At 45.3% G+C, this 23766-nt stretch overlaps 1 protein-coding gene across 1 annotated transcript; it reads left to right on the top strand.

Annotated features, from left to right (window-relative positions):
- Window positions 1–10086: 10086 nt before the first annotated feature.
- On the top strand, window positions 10087–23542 carry LOC138667302 (caveolin-2-like). Its single transcript, XM_069755545.1, has 3 exons — window positions 10087–10451; window positions 21339–21526; window positions 23207–23542. The coding sequence occupies exons 1-3, from the start codon at window positions 10302–10304 to the stop codon at window positions 23361–23363; spliced, it is 495 nt and encodes a 164-aa protein (XP_069611646.1). The 5' UTR covers window positions 10087–10301; the 3' UTR covers window positions 23364–23542.
- The last annotated feature ends 224 nt before the right edge of the window (window positions 23543–23766 follow it).

Raw genomic sequence — 23766 nt, 5'->3', positions numbered from 1 at the left:
GAATTGATGCTACACCTTTGGCCAAGAATAAGCCTCAATACTGGACCCAGCTGACCATGTGCATGGCTCCTGCACATCAGGAGGTTATTCGCTTTCTGGTGTTGCATAATCTGCATGATGTGGTCGTGTTGGGGTTGCCATGGCTACAAGCCCATAATCCAGTATTGGATTGGAATTCCATGTTGGTGTCCAGCTGGGGTTGTCAGGGGGTACATGGTGATGTTCCATTTCTGTCAATTTCGTCATCCACCCCTTCTGAGGTTCCAGAGTTCTTGTCTGAGTACCGGGATGTATTTGATGAGTCCAAGTCCGATGCCCTGCCTCCGCATAGGAATTGTGATTGTGCTATCAATTTGATTCCTGGTAGTGAATTCCCAAAGGGTCGACTGTTTAATTTATCCGTGCCTGAGCACACCGCTATGCGCAGTTATGTAAAGGAATTCCTGGAGAAGGGGCATATTCGTCCGTCGTCGTCTCCATTGGGAGCAGGGTTCTTTTTTGTGGCCAAGAAGGATGGTTCGCTGAGACCGTGTATAGATTACCGCCTTCTTAATAAGATCACTGTTAAATTTCAGTACCCCTTGCCATTGTTGTCTGATTTGTTTGCTCGTATTAAGGGGGCTAGTTGGTTCACTAAGATAGATCTTCCTGGTGCCTATAATCTGGTGAGAATCAGGCAAGGCGATGAATGGAAAACTGCATTTAATACGCCCCAGGGTCATTTTGAGTATCTAGTGATGCCGTTCGGACTTGCCAATGCTCCATCAGTGTTTCAATCCTTTATGCATGACATCTTCCGTGAGTACCTGGATAAATTCCTGATTGTGTACTTGGATGACATTTTGATCTTCTCGGATGATTGGGAGTCTCATGTGAAGCAGGTCAGAACGGTTTTTCAGGTCCTGCGTGCTAATTCTTTGTTTGTGAAGGGATCAAAGTGTCTCTTTGGTGTGCAGAAGGTTTCATTTTTGGGGTTCATCTTTTCCCCTTCTACTATCGAGATGGATCCGGTTAAGGTCCAAGCCATCCATGATTGGACTCAGCCGACATCTCTGAAAAGTCTGCAAAATTTCCTGGGCTTTGCTAATTTTTATCGTCGCTTCATCTGCAATTTTTCTAGTGTTGCCAAACCATTGACCGATTTGACCAAGAAGGGTGCTGATTTGGTCAATTGGTGTTCTGCTGCTGTGGAAGCTTTTCAAGAGTTGAAGCGTCGTTTTTCTTCTGCCCCTGTGTTGTGTCAACCAGATGTTTCTCTTCCGTTCCAGGTCGAGGTTGATGCTTCTGAGATTGGAGCAGGGGCTGTTTTGTCACAGAGAGGTTCTGGTTGCTCAGTGATGAAACCATGCGCTTTCTTTTCCAGGAAGTTTTCGCCTGCTGAGCGTAATTATGATGTGGGCAACCGAGAGTTGCTGGCCATGAAGTGGGCATTCGAGGAGTGGCGTCACTGGCTTGAAGGAGCTAAGCATCGCCTGGTGGTATTGACTGATCATAAGAACTTGACTTATCTCGAGTCTGCCAAGCGCTTGAATCCTAGACAAGCTCGTTGGTCGTTGTTTTTTGCCCGTTTTGACTTTGTGATTTCGTACCTTCCGGGCTCTAAAAATGTGAAGGCGGATGCTCTGTCTAGGAGTTTTGTGCCCGACTCTCCGGGTTTATCTGAGCCGGCGGGTATCCTCAAGGAAGGAGTAATTGTGTCTGCCATCTCCCCTGATTTGCGGCGGGTGCTGCAAAAATTTCAGGCTAATAAACCTGATCGTTGCCCAGCGGAGAAACTGTTTGTCCCTGATAAGTGGACGAATAGAGTTATCTCTGAACTTCATTGTTCGGTGTTGGCTGGTCATCCTGGAATCTTTGGTACCAGAGAGTTAGTGGCTAGATCCTTTTGGTGGCCCTCTCTGTCGCGGGATGTGCGTACTTTTGTGCAGTCCTGTGGGATTTGTGCTCGGGCTAAGCCCTGCTGTTCTCGTGCCAGTGGATTGCTTTTGCCCTTGCCGGTCCCGAAGAGGCCTTGGACACATATCTCTATGGATTTTATTTCTGACCTTCCCGTTTCTCAAAAGATGTCAGTCATTTGGGTGGTCTGTGATCGCTTTTCTAAGATGGTCCATCTGGTACCCTTGTCTAAATTGCCTTCCTCTTCTGATTTGGTGCCTTTGTTCTTCCAGCATGTGGTTCGTTTGCATGGCATTCCAGAGAATATTGTTTCTGACAGAGGTTCCCAGTTTGTTTCGAGGTTTTGGCGAGCCTTTTGTGGTAGGATGGGCATTGACTTGTCTTTTTCCTCGGCTTTCCATCCTCAGACTAATGGCCAGACCGAGCGAACCAATCAGACCTTGGAAACATATCTGAGATGCTTTGTTTCTGCTGATCAGGATGACTGGGTGTCCTTTTTGCCTTTGGCTGAGTTCGCCCTTAATAATCGGGCCAGCTCGGCTACCTTGGTTTCGCCGTTTTTCTGCAATTCTGGGTTCCATCCTCGTTTCTCTTCAGGACAGGTTGAGTCTTCGGACTGTCCTGGTGTGGATACTGTGGTGGACAGGTTGCAGCAGATTTGGACTCAGGTAGTGGACAATTTGACCTTGTCCCAGGAGAAGGCTCAACTTTTCGCTAATCGCAGACGCCGTGTGGGTCCCCGACTTCGTGTTGGGGATCTGGTTTGGTTATCTTCTCGTCATATTCCTATGAAGGTTTCCTCTCCTAAGTTTAAACCTCGTTTTATTGGTCCGTATAGGATTTCTGAGGTTCTTAATTCTGTGTCTTTTCGTCTGACCCTTCCAGATTCTTTTTCCATACATAACGTATTCCATAGGTCATTGTTGCGGAGATACGTGGCACCTATGGTCCCATCTGTTGAGCCTCCTGCCCCGGTTTTGGTGGAGGGGGAATTGGAGTATATTGTGGAGAAGATTTTGGATTCTCGTGTTTCAAGACGGAAACTCCAGTATCTGGTTAAATGGAAGGGTTATGCTCAGGAAGATAATTCCTGGGTTTTTGCCTCTGATGTCCATGCTCCCGATCTTGTTCGTGCCTTTCATGTGGCTCATCCTGGTCGGCCTGGGGGCTCTGGTGAGGGTTCGTTGACCCCTCCTCAAGGGGGGGGTACTGTTGTGAATTCTGTGGCAGAGTTCACTCCTGTGGTCACAAGTGGTACTTCGGCTGATTCTCTCTGGGAGCTTCCGTTTGTGGAGGAAAGTGGTACTGCAGCTTCTGCGTTTCCTCCCTCAGGTGATCTGGTGAGGTCGTTAGCTGCTTCTCTACTTAACTCCACCTGATGCTTTGATCCATGCTTCCTGTCAATGTTCCAGTGTTGGACTTGTGTTTCTCTGGATCATTCCTGTGGCCTGCTGCTCTGCATAGCTAAGTGCTTCTTTGCTATTTGTTGCTATTTTTTCTGTCCAGCTTGTCTATTTGTTTTGCTGGAAGCTCTGGGACGCAAAGGGTGTACCTCCGTGCCGTTAGTTCGGTACGGAGGGTCTTTTTGCCCCCTTTGCGTGGTTTTCTTTAGGGTTTTGTGTAGACCGCAAAGTTATCTTTCCTATCCTCGTTCTGTCTAGAATATTGGGCCTCACTTTGCTGAATCTATTTCATCCCTACGTTTGTCTTTTCATCTTACTCACAGTCATTATATGTGGGGGGCTGCCTTTTCCTTTGGGGTATTTCTCTGAGGCAAGGTAGGCTTATTTTTCTATCTTCAGGCTAGTTAGTTTCTCAGGCTGTGCCGAGTTGCATAGGGAGCGTTAGGCGCATTCCACAGCTGCCTCTAGTTGTGTTTGGAGAGGATCAGGAATTGCGGTCTACAGAGTTTCCACGTCTCAGAGCTCGTTCTATTATTTTGGGTTATTGTCAGATCACTGTATGTGCTCTGATCGCTATGTACATTGTCTTACTGAATTGCCTATCATAACAGAAATAGTCCTTAACCCTCTCAGCACTGAAAGAAAAGGAAATCCACTTCAATTAGAACATGAATCACATCATCTCTAAAAAGGACGGTGTTTTATTACCTTATGACCTTCTAACTCCGAGTCTTCCAGGCAGACGTAACACCTACACTGTGGATGGGTGATTAGTTGTTTTAGCTGGAAAACAACTGCAAAGTCAGTCATGATGGAACTGGAGGATGCTGATGGTAGGATTTGGGCTGACAATTATGTATGCAGAAGCAATTGGTCACTTGATTTTTCAAAATCCCTACACTCCCCATGATAATCTGATGGAACCCTACAAAAAATTGTGTAGCCATCCTGGATTATGTCTCAGATGACGGACATGAATGTACTTAAAGATGCCCCTTGGGAATTTTGTGTGAATCCAGTTTTTCTTATGTCTTTCTAGACATAAGTCTGACATAAATTTACGAAAGCAGAAAAATGCCGAAGCAATAACCACATTGGGTCATGCAGAGCCTTCAAGTGTGACTCTCCCGCACATCAAAGCATTCTTCTGAAATGGAAATCGGAGGGGCCGTCTTCCAGTGAATATGGAGGAAGACGGCATAAAAGGAGCTACAAATACCATGTCTTACAGGTCATACTGGAGGATACCGCCGAAAACGCAGAACAGACGGGAACATCTGACGGGACATGTTTTGCTTTCGTGGAATAGAAATAATTTTAATACTTGAGGGTTTTCAAGTTGTTTGTATTCTGGGAAATTGGTTGTGTCATCACTGCCTTCAGTTCTAATTATTCCAAATTTGCTAACATTTTATATCTCTAAAACCTATGAGCCGCCATGGATCCCGGGAAACACTTTGTGTCAAAGTGAATTTTTGGTGTTCCTGTAGTTAAGGGGTTTGTTTCCTCCAACAGAGTCCAACATCTGCGTAAGTTTAGGAGACTCCAGATGCTTGAGATTTTCCTGGGAACTGACAGTGTCACCCGGGGAGGTGAACTTGATTGATTGGATGATTTGCACAAATATATATAGATCTTGATGGATTCAGAGAAAGCTCAAAACCTACACACGTTTTTCCTTTTTGCAAAAAAAAGAAATGAAGTAGAAATAAACATATTCCAGAAATAAATTAAAGGGGTTAATTCACTATATGTCCAATCAGCGTTGGCCGGGCAGTGGTGTAATGTGACCTAATGGGCCCCAAGGCGAAATCTCCTACTATTAATATTGGTCTTATATGGGCCAAAGAGACTGTTTCAGCCCCTCTTGGCTCCAGGGTCTGGATGCAAATGATCTGGAGTATCATCTGGAGTAGCGTGTATTTGGGATATAGTTGGCGTAAACTGCCGGACCAGAGAATGGACAGGTATGTAATTTTTATAGGTACAACTTCACCTGTGAGAGCCAGAAACTAAAAATAAAATCCAGAAAATCATCGTATGATTTTTACAGTTTATTGCATGAAATAAGTATTTGATACAATAGAAAAACAGAACTTAATCTTTGGTACAGAAACCTGTGTTTGTAATTACAGAGGTCAGACGTTTCCTGTAGTTCTTGACCCAGTTTGCACACACTGCAGCAGGGATTTTGGCCCACTCCTCCATACAAATCTTCTCCAGATCTTTCAGGTTTCAGGGATGTCGCTGGGCAACATTGAGTTTCAGCTCCCTCCAAAGATTTTCTATTGGGTTCAGGTCTGGGCCACTTCGGGGCCTTGAAATGCTTCTTACGGAGCCACTCCTTAGTTGCCCTGGGTGTGTGTGTTTTGGGTTATTGTCATGCTGGAAGACCCAGCCACGACTAATCTTCAATGATTTTACTGAGAGAAGGAGGCTACTGGCCAAAATCTGGCGATACATGACCCCATCCATCCTCCCTTCAATACGGTGCAGTCGTCCTGTCCCCTTTGCAGAAAAACAGCCCCAGAGTATGATGTTTCCCCCACCATGCTTCACTGTTGGAATGTTGTTCTTCTGGTTCTATTTATCCTTCTTCCAAACACGATGAGAGCAGTTGATACCAAAAAAATCTATTTTGGTCTCATCCCATGCCTCCTCTGGATCATCCAGATTGTTAATGGCGTACTTCATACAGGCCTGGACATGTGCTGGTGTGAGTGGGAGAACCTTGCGTGCCCTGTAAGATTTTAATCCATGACGATGTAGTGTGTTATTAATGGTAATGTTCGAGACTGTGGTCCCAGCTCTCCTCAGGTCATTGACCAGGCTTTTTACCTGTATAAAAGACACCTGTCCACACAATCAACCACACTCCAACCTCTCCACCATGGCCAAGACCAATAAAACTGTCTTAAGGATACCAGGGACAAAATTGTAGACTGGCACAAGGCTGGGATGGGCTACAGGACAATAGGCAAGCAGCTTGGTGAGAAAGCAACCACTGATGGCTCAATTATTAGAAAATGGAAGAAGCACAAGATAACTGCCAATCTCCCTCTGATGATTCTGAGAGAGGTGCGGAATCAGCCCAGAACTACACGGGAGGGCCTGGTCAATGACCTGAAGAGAGCTGGGACCACAGTCTCAAACATTAGTTAGTAACGCACTACATCGTCATGGACTAAAATCCTACAGGTCATATAAGGTCCCCCTGCTCACACCAGCACATGCACAGGCCTGTTTGAAGTTCACCAATGACCATCTGGATGATCCAGAGGAGGCATGGGAGAAGGTCAGAATGAGACCAAAATAGACATTTTTAGTGTTAACTCCACTCACCGTGTTTAGAACAAGGACAAATACAACCCCAAGAACACCGTCCCTATCGTGAAGCATGGTGGGGGAAACATCACAATTTGGGATGCTTTTCTGCAAAGTGGGCAGGACCGTATTGAAGGGAGGATGGAAGGGGTTCATGTATCACAATATTTTGGCCACCAACCTCCTTCCCTCAGTAAGAGCATTGAAGAAGGGTCGTGGCTGGATCTTTCAGCATGACAGTGACCCCGAATCCCCATATGGGATCTAGATTTTTCTGATTGGGACATACTTTATCTGTAAGCCAGTGTCATATAAACATATGCAATAAAGTCTACACAAAAATAAAACTGCATAAAATAAGCACAAATATTTATGGTAAAAGGAGTTTATTACTTCCATCGTTATGTAAACCAAGAAAAACAAAAAATACCCCTAAAATATAACTTTTAATACAACAAGGTAAAATTACCCTCAAATAAGGGTTAGGGAGACATAATGATTGCGAGCGGTCAGGACGGGATATGGCTCATTGCAGCTGCCCACCGAAAGCCTTTCTGTTCCCCTGATGAACCCTGGCTGACTACCCCGAAACAGCTGTCTGTGGATGGATACCATGTTTTGGCATAGGTGGTTTTCCTTTTTGGATGCTGCCCTTCCCGTGGTTGTTCCTTCCCGGTGAAAGACCTGGCTATTTATTGCTTGCGTTGAGAAACACGTGATGGTGTCTCCGCGGTGTTGGATGTTTTGATCTCCCCGCGGTCATTCATCCTTATGTTTATATTGTTAAGATTAACTTATTGTCTCCCTGACCCTTATTTAAGGGGAATTTTACCTTGTTGTATTAAAAGTTATATTTTAGAGGTATTTTTTGTTGTTCTTGGTGTACAAATCGATTTATACTCCATTTATCCGTTTTTTGCTATGATTCCATCATTAGCATTATAGCAAGTAATTTACGGTATCTGTTCTGCCATGGTATAAATTGCTAGTGTGATTCCTGACATTTTCCACTAGGTGGCAGCAACTGTCTTTTAATAAGAGCTTCTAATTCTGGCACCAGCACTTCTAGCATCAGTAAAAGTGAAGAGCGCGCAATATTGCTGGTGATAAATGGAGCGATGTACAGAACTGGGCAAAAGATGGCAGTTGTGGAAAAAGTGCTCCAAGGTAAGAACGTTTTTATAAAGGGTAGCACGAAGAACAGATGTGCAGGAGGGAGATTGGGGGCGATGTGTGGATGACATGGGACGTCTCATTATAGACAGGATGCCGGACTGCTGGAATAGGGGCATAAAGGTTGTCGCTGAAGATTAATTTGGGAAAAGCTGGTAAATGGTGATACATTATGGAGAGGTATCTACCTATATTTCTCAACATTGAGGACTTTAAGACATGGACAACGCTGAGGACTGTAGATGCATTGTTGAGGAAAGGAAACTTAGTGCAGCAGATAAGACACATCATGCTTCTCTTCAAAATGAGCAGATGTCCAGCAGTGCCATCAACTCAGAGCTGGCAGCAGTGTGACCCATTTATTGTACAACGTCTGACCAAAAGTGGTCTTCATGGCAGAATTCTGGCCAAAAAATTGACTTTTGTCATCATAACAAAGTCAAGCTACTCAACTATGCACAAAAACATAGGAACTAAGGTGCAGAAAAAAATGGTGGCATCAGCAGCAGCTTTGGACTGAGGGGTCAAAATGTGAAATATTTGGCTGTAACAGAAGGAAAAGTGTTCTTCGAAGAGCTGGAGTGGCACAATAATGGGGGTCTGCAGGAACAAGAGATGATGGAGGGTCCTTATAAGTTTGGGGCTGCAATTTGCATTGGAGATTTGGTCGGGAATAATGGTGTCCTCAATGCTGAGAAACGCAGTCAGATACAATAAAGGAGGCATCTAATCGGATGTAAATTTATTCTGCTGCCGGACAACGACCTCAAACATCCAGCCAATCTCTTTAAGAATAAGAGGTCCAGGAAGTGATGATCCGGCCCCCGCGGATCCCTGATCTCAGATCATCCCGTCTGTCTGGGATCACATGAAGACACAGAAGGATTTCCACAAGCCTCATACACAGAAGATCTGTGGTCAGTTCTCCAAGATGTTTGGAACAATCTCCTGCCGAGATCCTTCACAAAAGGCAAAGGGCGGTCACCAAATATTGATTTGATATAGATTTCTATTATTTACGTTTGTTTTGCACTTTGTTAATTGATAAGAATAAACTATTAACTTCTATTTTTTGAAAGCTTCTTACTTTTGCAGCATTTTTTCCACATCTATGTAAAAAAAAAAAACCTTACACCGTACTGCAGGTCATAACAACAAATCATAAAACTAGAACGGGAACACAGACAAAAAATGTTCTTCTTAAATGGGTCTTTCTGCTGCGTCAGATTGTCCTAAAAGTAGTTCACCATTATCTATCATTATCGCCCGTGATGGATTCCATAAGATTACCATTAATAAATCTCACAGTAGCGTATGATTCCAGCTGATCTCCAGTCCCTCCGCTGACACTGCAGATTGACATTCTTGATATGTTCCACCAGAGGGCAGCATTTTACTTTTGTTTTCAATTTCTATCATTCTTAAAGGGGTTGTCTCATCTTCATTAATGGCTCTAATTACTATGTTCTTGTAAAAACAAGCAATTTTGCAACTTACTATTTCTTAAAAATCCTCTCCATTCTTAATTTTAACATATAAAAATATAAAATGTATATGCTTTTATTTTATAGGTAACCTAGACTGCTAGCTAGGTTACCAGCCACCTGTAGCCCCTAGACAAGGCCTGTGACCTACTTGCAGGTACTATGCTATAGAGCCTGTCAGGGACTGGCCTCATGTCCCTGGACTCCTCCAATGGCTACCTCTGCTGATAGCCTTAGACAGCGCATAGGTCGCGCACGGCCATGCTACTAGTCCGAACTGTCAATCTTCAGGAGCACCGTGCCTCCCAGCAAGCAAGAAACCGCGGATTGTTAGCAGTGCATTCCTGAAGGTAGAAGAAGAGACAATACCTTTAAGCATATAGTCACATTTGAAACTAATTTTGGCTAAAATGCAACTTTTTACAATAGAATTTGGCTTCTACAGCCTCTATGTATCACAGTGCATAGCCAGTTGCAAGTATGGGGCAGATTGCATGAGGAACCTGAAAAAAAAAAAGTCAATTCTTTTTTTTCAGTTTTTTTTGGACCACGATTTTGAAACGGATCTGCGTCAAAAATCAATGTCAATCTCTGTACAAACAAACCCCAAAACTTGCTTATGGATTTATAGAGTCTAAGAACATCGCCCTCTCATGGTGACACCCAGAACTGTAGGGTAAGGGCAGATAATCCAGCACAGCTGATCGGATAGGATGGTGCGCTCACCATATTTATATCATAGTGACAGCTGGAATTGGCATGTCACAGAAAAGTGTCAGAGGGAGGGAGAGAGGGGCTGAAACTGTATCCACACTAGCGCTTCAGCAGGACGGAGACAGATTCGGGGATAGACTGAGATAAAGGGGGGAAATAAACTAAGGGGCAGGTGCTACAAAAATAATTAATGGGAAGTTACAATTGGGTTTTGTTCTGAGGATCCACGTAGTCAAGGCAGTTACAGGGAACTTTTCCGGACCCGAGTCGTCTGCATCCCCCCTCCCCCCACCGGACTCCTGCAGCCATGATTCCTGATCAGTATCTGATTGAATGTCCCATGGATCCCGACAATGATCAGAAATTCCTGCAAACTCCTCCAAACACTACGGTGTACACCGAAGCCCCCGAAAAGCTTGATGCACGGGACCCTCGCGGGATCAACAAGCACCTCAAGGTACAAGGAAGTCTGTGGATTCCTGTATAGTAAATATTTTCTATAAAGTTACCATTGTATTAAGCAGAACATGTATCCCTCTACTGTAGCCCAGGCTTTATATCAGAGGTGGTCACTAATGTATCAGGCAGCACATGTATCCCTCTACTGTAGCCCGGGCTTTATATCAGAGGTGGCCACTAATGTATCAGGCAGCCCATGTATCCCTCTACTGTAGCCCAGGCTTTATATCAGAGGTGGTCACTAATGTATCAGGCAGCCCATGTATCCCTCTACTGTAGCCCAGGCTTTATATCAGAGGTGGTCACTAATGTATCAGGCAGCACATGTATCCCTCTACTGTAGCCCAGGCTTTATATCAGAGGTGGTCACTAATGTATCAGGCAGCACATGTATCCTTCTACTGTAGCCCAGGCTTTATATCAGAGGTGGCCACTAATGTATCAGGCAGCACATGTATCCCTCTACTGTAGCCCAGGCTTTATATCAGAGGTGGCCACTAATGTATCAGGCAGCCCATGTATCCCTCTACTGTAGCCCAGGCTTTATATCAGAGGTGGTCACTAATGTATCAGGTAGCCCATGTATCCCTCTACTGTAGCCCAGGATTTATATCAGAGGTGGCCACTAATGTATCAGGCAGCACATGTATCCTTCTACTGTAGCCCAGGATTTATATCAGAGGTGGCCACTAATGTATCAGGCAGCCCATGTATCCTTCTACTGTAGCCCAGGCTTTATATCAGAGGTGGCCACTAATGTATCAGGCAGCCCATGTATCCCTCTACTGTAGCCCAGGCTTTATATCAGAGGTGGCCACTAATGTATCAGGCAGCCCATGTATCCTTCTACTGTAGCCCAGGCTTTATATCAGGGGTGGTCACTAATGTATCAGGCAGCCCATGTATCCTTCTACTGTAGGCCAGGCTTTATATCAGAGGGGGCCACTAATGTATCAGGCAGCCCATGTATCCCTCTACTGTAGCCCAGGCTTTATATCAGAGGTGGCCACTAATGTATCAGGCAGCCCATGTATCCCTCTACTGTAGCCCAGGCTTTATATCAGAGGTGGTCACTAATGTATCAGGCAGCACATGTATCCCTCTACTGTAGCCCAGGCTTTATATCAGAGGTGGCCACTAATGTATCAGGCAGCACATGTATCTCTCTACTGTAGCCCAGGCTTTATATGAGAGGTGGCCACTAATGTATCAGGCAGCCCATGTATTCCTCTACTGTAGCCCAGGCTTTATATCAGAGGTGGTCACTAATGTATCAGGCAGCACATGTATCCCTATACTGTAGCCCAGGCTTTATATCAGAGGTGGCCACTAATGTATCAGGCAGCACATGTATCCTTCTGCTGTAGCCCAGGCTTTATATCAGAGGTGGTCACTAATGTATCAGGAAGCCCATGTATCCTTCTACTGTAGCCCAGGCTTTATATCAGAGGTGGCCACTAATGTATCAGGCAGCCCATGTATCCCTCTACTGTAGCCCAGGATTTATATGAGAGGTGGCCACTAATGTATCAGGCAGCCCATGTATCCCTCTACTGTAGCCCAGGCTTTATATCAGAGGTGGCCACTAATGTATCAGGAAGCCCATGTATCCTTCTACTGTAGCCCAGGCTTTATATCAGGGGTGGTCACTAATGTATCAGGCAGCCCATGTATCCTTCTACTGTAGCCCAGGATTTATATCAGAGGTGGCCACTAATGTATCAGGCAACCCATGTATCCTTCTACTGTAGCCCGGTCTTTATATCAGAGGTGACCACTAATGTATCAGGCAGCCCATGTATCCTTCTACTGTAGCCCGGTCTTTATATCAGAGGTGACCACTAATGTATCAGGCAGCCCATGTATCCTTCTACTGTAGCCCAGGCTTTATATCAGAGGTGGCCGCTTATGTATCAGGCAGCACATGTATCCATCTACTGTAGCCCAGGCTTTATATCAGAGGTGACCACTAATGTATCAGGCAGCACATGTATCCATCTACTGTAGCCCAGGCTTTATATCAGAGGTGGCCACTAATGTATCAGGCAGCACATGTATCCATCTACTGTAGCCCAGGCTTTATATCAGAGGTGGCCACTAATGTATCAGGCAGCCCATGTATCCTTCTACTGTAGCCCAGGCTTTATATCAGGGGTGGCCACTAATGTATCAGGCAGCACATGTATCCATCTACTGTAGCCCAGGCTTTATATCAGAGGTGGCCACTAATGTATCAGGCAGCACATGTATCCATCTACTGTAGCCCAGGCTTTATATCAGAGGTGGCCACTAATGTATCAGGCAGCACATGTATCCTTCTACTGTAGCCCAGGCTTTACATCAGAGGTGGCCACTAATGGATCAGGCAGCACATGCATCCATCTACTGTAGCCCAGGCTTTATATCAGAGGTGGCCACTAATGTATCAGGCAGCACATGTATCCATCTACTGTAGCCCATGCTTTATATCAGAGGTGGCCACTAATGTATCAGGCAGCACATGTATCCATCTACTGTAGCCCAGGCTTTATATCAGAGGTGGCCACTAATGTATCAGGCAGCACATGTATCCCTGTACTGTTGCCTGTTATGGACCTGGTGGTTAGGAGCACCCGGCACGACCTGATAGTTAAACTCACACAGGACAAGCTCTGGGATGTGGGAGCTCTGCTGACCGCAGGCCCTAATCCTATCACAACAACTAGAAATAGCCGTGGAGCGTTCCTGACACTCCCTAGATGCCTCTTCACAGCCTAAGAGCTAGCTAGCCCTAGAGATAGAAAATAAAGCCTACCTTGCCTCAGAGAAATTCCCCAAAGGAAAAGGCAGCCCCCCATTGACTGTGAGTAAAGATGAAAGTCACAAACGCAGAAATGAAACAGGTTTCAGCAAAGGGAGGCCAGACTTACTAAACAGACAGAGGATAGGAAAGGTATCTTTGCGGTCAGCACAAAAAACTACAAAAGACCACGCAGAGTGTGCAAAAAGACCTCCGCACCGGCTAACGGTGCGGAGATGCCACTCTGCATCCCAGAGCTTCCAGCTAGCAAGACAAAATCATGATAACCAGCTGGACAAGGAAACAATGAACAAATAATAACTAGCAGGAACTTAGCTTCTGCTGAAGAAGACAGGTCACCAGAAAGATCCAAGAGCGAACTGAACCAATGCAGGAACATTGACAGCTGGCATGGAGTAACGATCTGAGTGGAGTTAAATAGAGCAGCCAACCAAAGGATAAACCACGTCACCTGTGTAAGGAACCTCAGAAGCAGCGGCTCCACTCACAGCCACCAGAGGGAGTCCATGGACAGAACTCGCCGAAGTACCATTCACGACCACAGGAGGGAGTTCGACAACAGAATTCACAACAGTACCCCCCCCTTGAGGAGGGGTCACCGAACCCTCACCAGAGCCCCCAGGCCGATCAGGATGAGCCAAATGAAAGGCACGAACTAGATCGGCAGCATGAACATCAGAGGCAAAAACCCAGGAATTATCTTCCTGACCATAACCCTTCCACTTGACCAGGTACTGGAGTTTCCGTCTCGAAACACGAGAATCCAAAATCTTCTCCACCACATACTCCAACTCCCCCTCGACCAACACCGGGGCAGGAGGATCAACGGAGGGAACCATAGGCGCCACGTATCTCCGCAACAACGACTTATGGAACACATTATGGATGGCAAAAGAAGCTGGAAGGTCCAAACGAAATGACACAGGATTAAGGACTTCAGAAATCTTATATGGCCCAATGAAACGAGGCTTAAACTTAGAAGAGGAAACCTTCATAGGAACATGACGAGATGACAACCAAACCAAATCCCCAACACGAAGTCGGGGACCAACACAGCGCCGGCGGTTAGCGAAACGTTGAGCCTTCTCCTGGGACAATGTCAAATTGTCCACCACATGAGTCCAAATCTGCTGCAACCTGTCCACCACCGTATCCACACCAGGACAGTCCGAAGGCTCAACCTGCCCTGAAGAGAAACGAGGATGGAAACCAGAATTACAGAAAAAAGGAGAAACTAAAGTAGCCGAGCTGGCCCGATTATTAAGGGCGAACTCAGCCAAAGGCAAGAAGGACACCCAATCATCCTGATCAGCAGAAACAAAGCATCACAGATATGTTTCCAAAGTCTGATTAGTTCGTTCGGTTTGGCCATTAGTCTGAGGATGGAAAGCCGAAGAAAAAGACAAATCAATGCCCATCTTAGCACAAAAGGACCGCCAAAACCTCGAAACAAACTGGGAACCCCTGTCCGAGACGATGTTCTCCGGAATGCCATGCAAACGAACCACATGCTGGAAAAACAATGGCACCAAATCAGAGGAGGAAGGCAATTTAGACAAGGGTACCAAATGGACCATCTTAGAGAAGCGATCACAAACCACCCAAATGACCGACATCCTTTGAGAAACAGGGAGATCAGAAATAAAATCCATGGAAATATGCGTCCAGGGCCTCTTCGGGACCGGCAAGGGCAAAAGCAACCTACTGGCACGAGAACAAGTCCCACAGGACTGCACAAAAGAACGCACATCCCGGGACAAAGAAGGCCACCAAAAGGATCTAGCCACCAAATCTCTGGTACCAAAGATTCCAGGATGACCAGCCAACACCGAACAATGAACCTCAGAGATAACTCTACTAGTCCATCTATCAGGGACAAACAGTTTCTCCGTAGGACAACGGTCAGGTCTATCAGCCTGAAACTTCTGCAGCACGCGCCGCAAATCAGGGGGGATGGCAGACAAAATTACCCCCTCTTTAAGAATACCCGCCGGCTCCGGAACACCCGGAGAGTCAGGCACAAAACTCCTTGACAGGGAATCAGCCTTCACATTCTTAGATCCCGGAAGGTATGAAACCACAAAATCAAAACGGGAGAAAAAGAGCGACCATCGAGACTGTCTAGGATTCAACCGTTTGGCAGACTCGAGATAAGTCAAATTCTTGTGATCCGTCAAGACCACCACGCGATGTTTAGCTCCTTCAAGCCAATGTCGCCACTCCTTGAATGCCCACTTCATGGCCAACAACTCTCGATTGCCAACATCATAATTGCGCTCAGCAGGCGAGAATTTTCTAGAAAAGAAGGCACATGCTTTCATCACCGAGCCATCAGAACTTCTTTATGACAAAACAGCCCCTGCTCCAATCTCAGAAGCATCAACCTCGACCTGAAACGGGAGCGAAACATCTGGCTGGCACACCACAGGGGCAGAAGAAAAACGAGGCTTCAACTCCTGAAAAGCCTTTACAGCCGCAGAGGACCAATTGACCACATCAGCACCTTTCTTGGTCAAATCAGTCAACGGTTTAGCAATACTAGAAAAATTAGCGATGAAGCGACGGTAAAAATTAGCAAAGCCCAGGAACTTCTGCAGGCTCTTCACAGATGTCGGCTGAGTCCAATCATAAATAGCCTGAACTTTAACAGGGTCCATCTCGATAGTAGAAGGGGAAAAAATGAAACCCAAAAATGAAACCTTCTGAACGCCAAAGAGACACTTTGACCCCTTCACAAACAAGGAATTCGCACGAAGGACCTGGAACACCATTCTGACCTGCTTCACATGAGACTCCCAATCATCCGAAAAGACCAAAATGTCATCCAAATATACAATCATGAATCTATCCAGGTACTCTCGGAAGATGTCATGCATAAAGGACTGAAACACAGATGGAGCATTAGAAAGCCCGAATGGCATAACCAGGTACTCAAAATGGCCCTCGGGCGTATTAAATGCTGTTTTCCATTCATCGCCCTGTTTAATTCGCACAAGATTATACGCCCCTCGAAGATCTATCTTGGTGAACCAACTAGCCCCCTTAATCCGAGCAAACAAATCAGACAGCAGCGGCAAAGGATACTGAAATTTGACTGTGATCTTATTAAGAAGGCGGTAATCAATACAAGGTCTCAAGGAGCCATCCTTCTTGGCCACAAAAAAGAACCCTGCTCCCAATGATGACGACGACGGGTGAATATGACCCTTCTCCAAGGATTCCTTTATATAACTCCGCATAGCGGCGTGCTCTGGCACAGATAAATTAAACAGTCGGCCCTTAGGAAACTTACTACCAGGAATCAAATTAATAGCACAATCGCAATCCCTATGAGGAGGTAGGGCACCGGATTTGGGCTCTTCAAATACATCCCGGTAATCTGATAAAAACTCAGGGACTTCAGAAGGTGTGGAAGGCGAAATTGACAACAATGGAACATCACCATGTACCCCCTGACAACCCCAGCCGGACACAGACATAGATTTCCAATCCAACACTGGATTATGGACCTGTAGCCATGGCAACCCCAAAACGACCACATCATGCAGATTATGCAACACCAAAAAGCGAATATCCTCCTGATGTGCAGGAGCCATGCACATGGTCAATTGAGTCCAGTACTGAGGCTTATTCTTGGCCAAAGGCGTAGCATCAATTCCTCTCAATGGAATAGGATACTGCAAGGGCTCCAAGAAAAAACCACAGCGCCTGGCAAACTCCAAGTCCATCAAATTCAGGGCAGCGCCTGAATCCACAAATGCCATAACAGAATAGGACGACAAAGAGCAAATCAGAGTAACGGACAAAAGAAATTTAGACTGTACCGTACCAATGGTGGCAGACCTAGCGAACCGCTTAGTGCGCTTAGGACAATCGGAGATAGCATGAGTGGAATCACCACAGTAAAAACACAGCCCATTCCGACGTCTGTGTTCTTGCCGTTCAGCTCTGGTCAAAGTCCTATCACACTGCATAGGCTCAGGCCTATGCTCAGAGAATACCGCCAGATGGTGCACAGCTTTGCGCTCACGCAAGCGCCGATCGATCTGAATGGCCAAGGACATAGACTCATTCAGACCAGCAGGCGTGGAAAATCCCACCATGACATCCTTAAGGGCTTCAGAAAGACCCTTTCTGAAAATTGCCGCCAGGGCACACTCATTCCACTGAGTAAGCACAGACCACTTTCTAAACTTCTGACAGTACACCTCCGCTTCATCCTGACCCTGACACAAAGCCAGAAAGATTTTCTCTGCCTGATCCACTGAATTTGGTTCATCATAAAGCAATCCAAGCGCCAGAAAAAACGCATCAACATCACGCAATGCAGGATCTCCTGGCGCAAGGGAAAATGCCCAGTCTTGAGGGTCACCACGCAACAAAGAAATAATGATTTTTACTTGTTGAACGGGGTCACCAGAGGAGCGGGGTTTCAAAGCTAGAAACAGTTTACAATTATTTTTGAAATTCAGGAATTTAGATCTATCCCCAGAAAATAAATCAGGAATTGGAATTCTAGGCTCTAACATAGGATTCTGAACCACAAAATCTTGAATGTTTTGTACCCTTGCAGTGAGATGATCCACACAAGAGGACAGACCTTGAATGTCCATATCTACACCTGTGTCCTGAACCACCCAAAGGTTTAGGGGAAAAGAAAGACAAAACACAGTGCAAAGAAAAAAAAATGGTCTCAGAACTTCTCTTATCCCTCTATTGAGATGCATTAATACTTTGGGCCGGCTGTACTGTTATGGACCTGGTGGTTAGGAGCACCCGGCACGACCTGATAGTTAAACTCACACAGGACAAGCTCTGGGATGTGGGAGCTCTGCTGACCGCAGGCCCTAATCCTATCACAACAACTAGAAATAGCCGTGGAGCGTTCCTGACACTCCCTAGATGCCTCTTCACAGCCTAAGAGCTAGCTAGCCCTAGAGATAGAAAATAAAGCCTACCTTGCCTCAGAGAAATTCCCCAAAGGAAAAGGCAGCCCCCCACATATATTGACTGTGAGTAAAGATGAAAGTCACAAACGCAGAAATGAAACAGGTTTCAGCAAAGGGAGGCCAGACTTACTAAACAGACAGAGGATAGGAAAGGTATCTTTGCGGTCAGCACAAAAAACTACAAAAGACCACGCAGAGTGTGCAAAAAGACCTCTGCACCGACTAACGGTGCGGAGATGCCACTCTGCATCCCAGAGCTTCCAGCTAGCAAGACAAAATCATGATAACCAGCTGGACAAGGAAACAATGAACAAATAATAACTAGCAGGAACTTAGCTTCTGCTGAAGAAGACAGGTCACCAGAAAGATCCAAGAGCGAACTGAACCAATGCAGGAACATTGACAGCTGGCATGGAGTAACGATCTGAGTGGAGTTAAATAGAGCAGCCAACCAAAGGATAAACCACGTCACCTGTGTAAGGAACCTCAGAAGCAGCAGCTCCAATCACAGCCACCAGAGGGAGTCCATGGACAGAACTCGCCGAAGTACCATTCACGACCACAGGAGGGAGTTCGACAACAGAATTCACAACAGTAGCCCAGGCTTTATATCAGAGGTGGCCACTAATGTATCAGGCATCCCATGTATCCTTCTACTGTAGCTCAGGCTTTATATCAGAGGTGGCCACTAATGTATCAGGCAGCACATGTATCCCTCTACTGTAGCCCAGGCTTTATATCAGAGGTGGTCACTAATGTATCAGGCAGCCCATGTATCCTTATACTGTAGCCCAGGCTTTATATCAGAGGTGAACACTAATGTATCAGGCAGCACATGTATCCTTCTACTGTAGCCCAGGCTTTATATCAGAGGTGGCCACTAATGTATCAGGCAGCCCATGTATCCCTCTACTGTAGCCCAGGCTTTATATCAGAGGTGGCCACTAATGTATCAGGCAGCCCATGTATCCATCTACTGTAGCCCAGGCTTTATATCAGAGGTGGCCACTAATGTATCAGGCAGCACATGTATCCTTCTTCTGTAGCCCAGGCTTTATATCAGAGGTGGCCACTAATGTATCAGGCAGCCCATGTATCCATCTACTGTAGCCCAGGCTTTATATCAGAGGTGGTCACTAATGTATCAGGCAGCCCATGTATCCATCTACTGTAGCCCAGGCTTTATATCAGAGGTGGCCACTAATGTATCAGGCAGCCCATCTACTGTAGCCCAGGCTTTATATCAGAGGTGGCCACTAATGTATCAGGCAGCCCATGTATCCATCTACTGTAGCCCAGGCTTTATATCAGAGGTGGCCACTAATGTATCAGGCAGCACATGTATCCTTCTTCTGTAGCCCAGGCTTTATATCAGAGGTGGCCACTAATGTATCAGGCAGCCCATGTATCCATCTACTGTAGCCCAGGCTTTATATCAGAGGTGGTCACTAATGTATCAGGCAGCCCATGTATCCATCTACTGTAGCCCAGGCTTTATATCAGAGGTGGCCACTAATGTATCAGGCAGCCCATGTATCCTTCTACTGTAGCCCAGGCTTTATATCAGAGATGGTCACTAATGTATCAGGTAGCACATGTATCCTTCTACTGTAGCCCAGGCTTTATATCAGAGGTGGCCACTAATGTATCAGGCAGCACATGTATCCTTCTACTGTAGCCCAGGCTTTATATCAGAGGTGGCCACTAATGTATCAGGCAGCACATGTATCCTTCTACTGTAGCCCATGCTTTATATCAGAGTTGGTCACTAATGTATCAGGCAGCACATGTATCCTTCTACTGTAGCCCAGGCTTTATATCAGAGGTGGCCACTAATGTATCAGTCAGCACATGTATCCCTCTAATTTTATCCTCAACACTCAACCTGCTTAACCCCTGTTTAGGTTACAATCCAACAAAGGGACCTTTGTCAGAGGGCTGGCCAGAGAGAACAACATTGTCCATGATCAGACTTGCAAGAAAAAGGCAGCAAATAGCAGATACAATTTAAAAAAAAAACTAAAGTGTTTTTCCAATTGTAGTCTAATGGGTAACGTTTCTCCTTATGGAGAGTGACATACCAGCTGGCTTGTCAAGGTAAGGAGGCTTGTTCGCCATGCAATGCTCCTCTGGGAAATTAAATGTTGAAATTGCCTCTTCTGAGAAAAAGAGGACTTAACTCTATAGCGCCACCTGTTGGAAGTAGCGATCCTACAAGTCACAATCAACCCTTTAACGAGTCGTTCAATATTACTTAGGATAAAAGCCAAATCAGTATCTCAATTCGCAGACACGGTGTTTCGGGCTGTTAGCCCTCGTCAGTGCAAAGCATGAGAACTGATTTGGCTAGGACCCCAGTCCAGAGCCTCTCACCTAGCCAAATCAGTTCTCATGCTTCGCACTGACGAGGGCCAACAGCCCGAAACACCGTGTCTGCGAATTGAGATACTGATTTGGCTTTTATCCTAAGTCATATTGCACGACTCGTTAACCTTCGTCAGGCTGCATAATTTTACAACGTTAACAGGCTGCAGAGGTACAATTATACCTTCATATATATTTTATTGAAATTTGGCCAATATATTCTGGACCAAACCTGCAGAGATGTCACGAAATTTCAGCCCTCTACGGCTTTTCGAAAAAAAAGTTATTGCAATTTTAAAACGGAATAGTTACAATTGTACCTAGTCAGCCGGATGAAGGTTAAAGGGTTGATTGTGACTTGTAGGATCGCTACTTCCAACAGGTGGCGCTATAGAGTTTAAGTCCTCTTTTTCTCAGAGGAGGCAATTTGAAAATTTCCAATTGTAGAAACTAATGGTATAAGGTTGGATATGTAGTCACTTTATAGTCTGGCCATACGGACACCACGTGGTTACTTGAATGAAGAGGTTGGAGCTTCTTCTTTTGGCCACGTGGAGGTGTCTTTGCATTGTTCCTACATGAGTTGAATGGTCAAAAATGGCCACAGACCTTGGCCCATCATTCTGGTGACTGATGTAGGTCTATATCGTCCACTCCCCGCCATCTGCAGATGTTATGCTCTTCCATCAGTGACTAAGGTTAGAGGACAGGCTAGCACTAACATGGTTCATTCGAGATCACCATAACCACTAATAATCATATTGTGTTGCAGGTTGACTTCTCAGATGTCCTAGCGGAGCCGGACTCATTTCACAGCTTTGACAAAATCTGGACCTGGAGTGACATTTTGTTTGAGTCCTCAAAGCTATGGTGCTATCGGATCATCTCCTTGCTCTGTGCCGTGCCGGTGTCCCTGCTCTCCGGAATTCTGTTTGCTCTGCTGGGTTGTATCCACATTTGGTAATGATCCTAAGTTCTAAGCTTTAGTAATAGAAGAATTAGGCGAGGCCGGAGTTGTGAACATTAAAGGATGTTTAATGAGAATGTCCTGAAAATGGCTGTTATCACATATTTCAAGCTGCAACCGTCTTAGTCATGTGTCAGAATGGGTTCCAACCTGGAGAAACACCGCTCGAGACATGTATCGACTGTCAGAGGAGCAGCAATGTAAACAAACGTCTGTTCTTGCTCACTCAGCCTTGAAACGGGGCTGGAACAGGAAAAGAAGTACTCTTTTGACTGAGCAAGGCAGTGTTTTTCTCTATCTTAATTCTGCTTTGTGTTAATTCATCTCTGTGATCATTTATAAACCCACTCTGCTCAGTCGGTCTGATAGCTTTACAGCACAGCATGGAGCAGTACTGGTACAGGAGGGAAAAAAAACCTGTTGTACTCGGTCAGCCGAGGGGAAGGCTTTTTTTCTCCTGTCACAGTGCTCTGTAGTTGAGTGAGCACATCAGGTATAGGAAAGAAATATATCTTGGTACCGTGTTAGCCAGTAGATAGAAAAATATTTAGAATTGAGAGTCCTCAGTGGTTGATACCTTTTAATGGCCAACTGAAAAGATGGTAATAAATTGCAAGCTTTCGAGACTATGGTCGCTGTCCATTTGTGCACGTTTCTTCAGAAGTGGTTTTAGTTCCATAAAGATGCGGTACATTCTGGTATCCTCGGAATATCTTCAGAATTTGTTTTAGTCTTTGCCTGATGAAGAGACGTATGTAGTCTCGAAAGCTTGCAATTTATTACCATCTTTTCAGTTGGCCATTAAAAGGTATCAACCAAATCAGGTATGTATTTTCACAATGCCGCTTCTCTGACAGTTGAGACACATGTTTTGAATGGTGTTTCTTCAGGTTGCAATCCATCCTGACTCCTTATTAGGATGGATTGTTTTTATCACATTCTCAGAGCCCCTTTAACTTCTACAGATGGAACCCCATCAGTCTAGTACACTACTGCTCCATTCACGCACTGGGCTTTGGAACCCTGGTATTGCATTTGGAGCCAGTTCCAACAGTTAGACACCCATCAATCACACATTTATCACCTAGTTTGTGGATAAGTAGTGCATGGACTTCCTGTTTGGCATGGGATGTCCTATCCTTCTGTTAGCTTAAGGGGAGATCTGATTCAAAGAGCATTTCTTGTTGGTACGGTATCAGACCATGTATTATTTCACCACCCATTGATTTTGTGTACCTTGACAACTCAATCCAGCCACTTAAAGCAGCAATATCACGGGATCGAGCATGGTATTAACTTCTGTGACCATGGCTATCAGCTCTTCATTAGGGTCACTGTCCTACCAGACCCCTTATTGGGACATAACCTTTGTATTATTAAAGATACTGTACAGGATACAGGAAACACAGCTGCTTTCATCCATAAACAGCGCCCCACCTATCTACAGGTTGTGTGTGGTATTGCATCTCAGCTCTGCTAAAATAAACAGGGCTGAGATACAAACAGCACCATAGCTATCCAAAGGTCGCATGTTGTATTGCAAGAGTTGATAACTTTAGATAACCCCTCTAAACCCTATGAAGATAATACTTTTCATATTAATTAAATAAAAAATTTCATAATGAGATTTTTTTTTTTACAATCCCTGTTTTGTTTTTTTGTCTCATGTACAGGTGTGCCATGCCGTGTATCCAGCTATGTAACATCTGTATGCCCCCTATCCGGATGTTGTGGGCCAGCATACTAGACATATGTCTAGCTCCTCTTTGCGCCAGCCTGGGTCGTTGTTGCAGCTCAATATACATAAATATAGCAAAGCAGCGGGTGTAACCCACCATTAATTTGCCGATCGGTACAAGCGGGGAACAAAAGTAACACAAATACAAAGAAAGCTATTGTATGGCAAAGTATTCGGGGGCTGAAATCTCAAAGCTGAGCTCCCAGAATGCATCGCACTGTTGGAACTAATTGAAAAACAATAAAAATATCATGAAACTTTTTTTTGTAAATTGTTTGCTCTGCTTTATTTCCAGTTTTAGAAAATTATACCTGTAGGTCAATATGTCAGGATTAGAGTTGAGCGACCTTGACCTTTTTAGAGTCGAGCCGGGTTTTGCGAAACCCGACTATGTCCAAAGTCGGGTCGAGTGAAATCGGCCGATTATGACGTAAAGTCGGGATCGACCGAAACACGAAACCCAATGCAAGTCAATGGGGCAGCATAGTCGGCAGT

This window comes from Ranitomeya imitator, chromosome 2 (assembly GCF_032444005.1).
Source record: "Ranitomeya imitator isolate aRanImi1 chromosome 2, aRanImi1.pri, whole genome shotgun sequence".
Taxonomy (NCBI): domain Eukaryota; kingdom Metazoa; phylum Chordata; class Amphibia; order Anura; family Dendrobatidae; genus Ranitomeya; species Ranitomeya imitator.
Note: the sequence above shows the minus strand (reverse complement) of the source record. Positions and strands in the feature narration are given on the sequence as shown.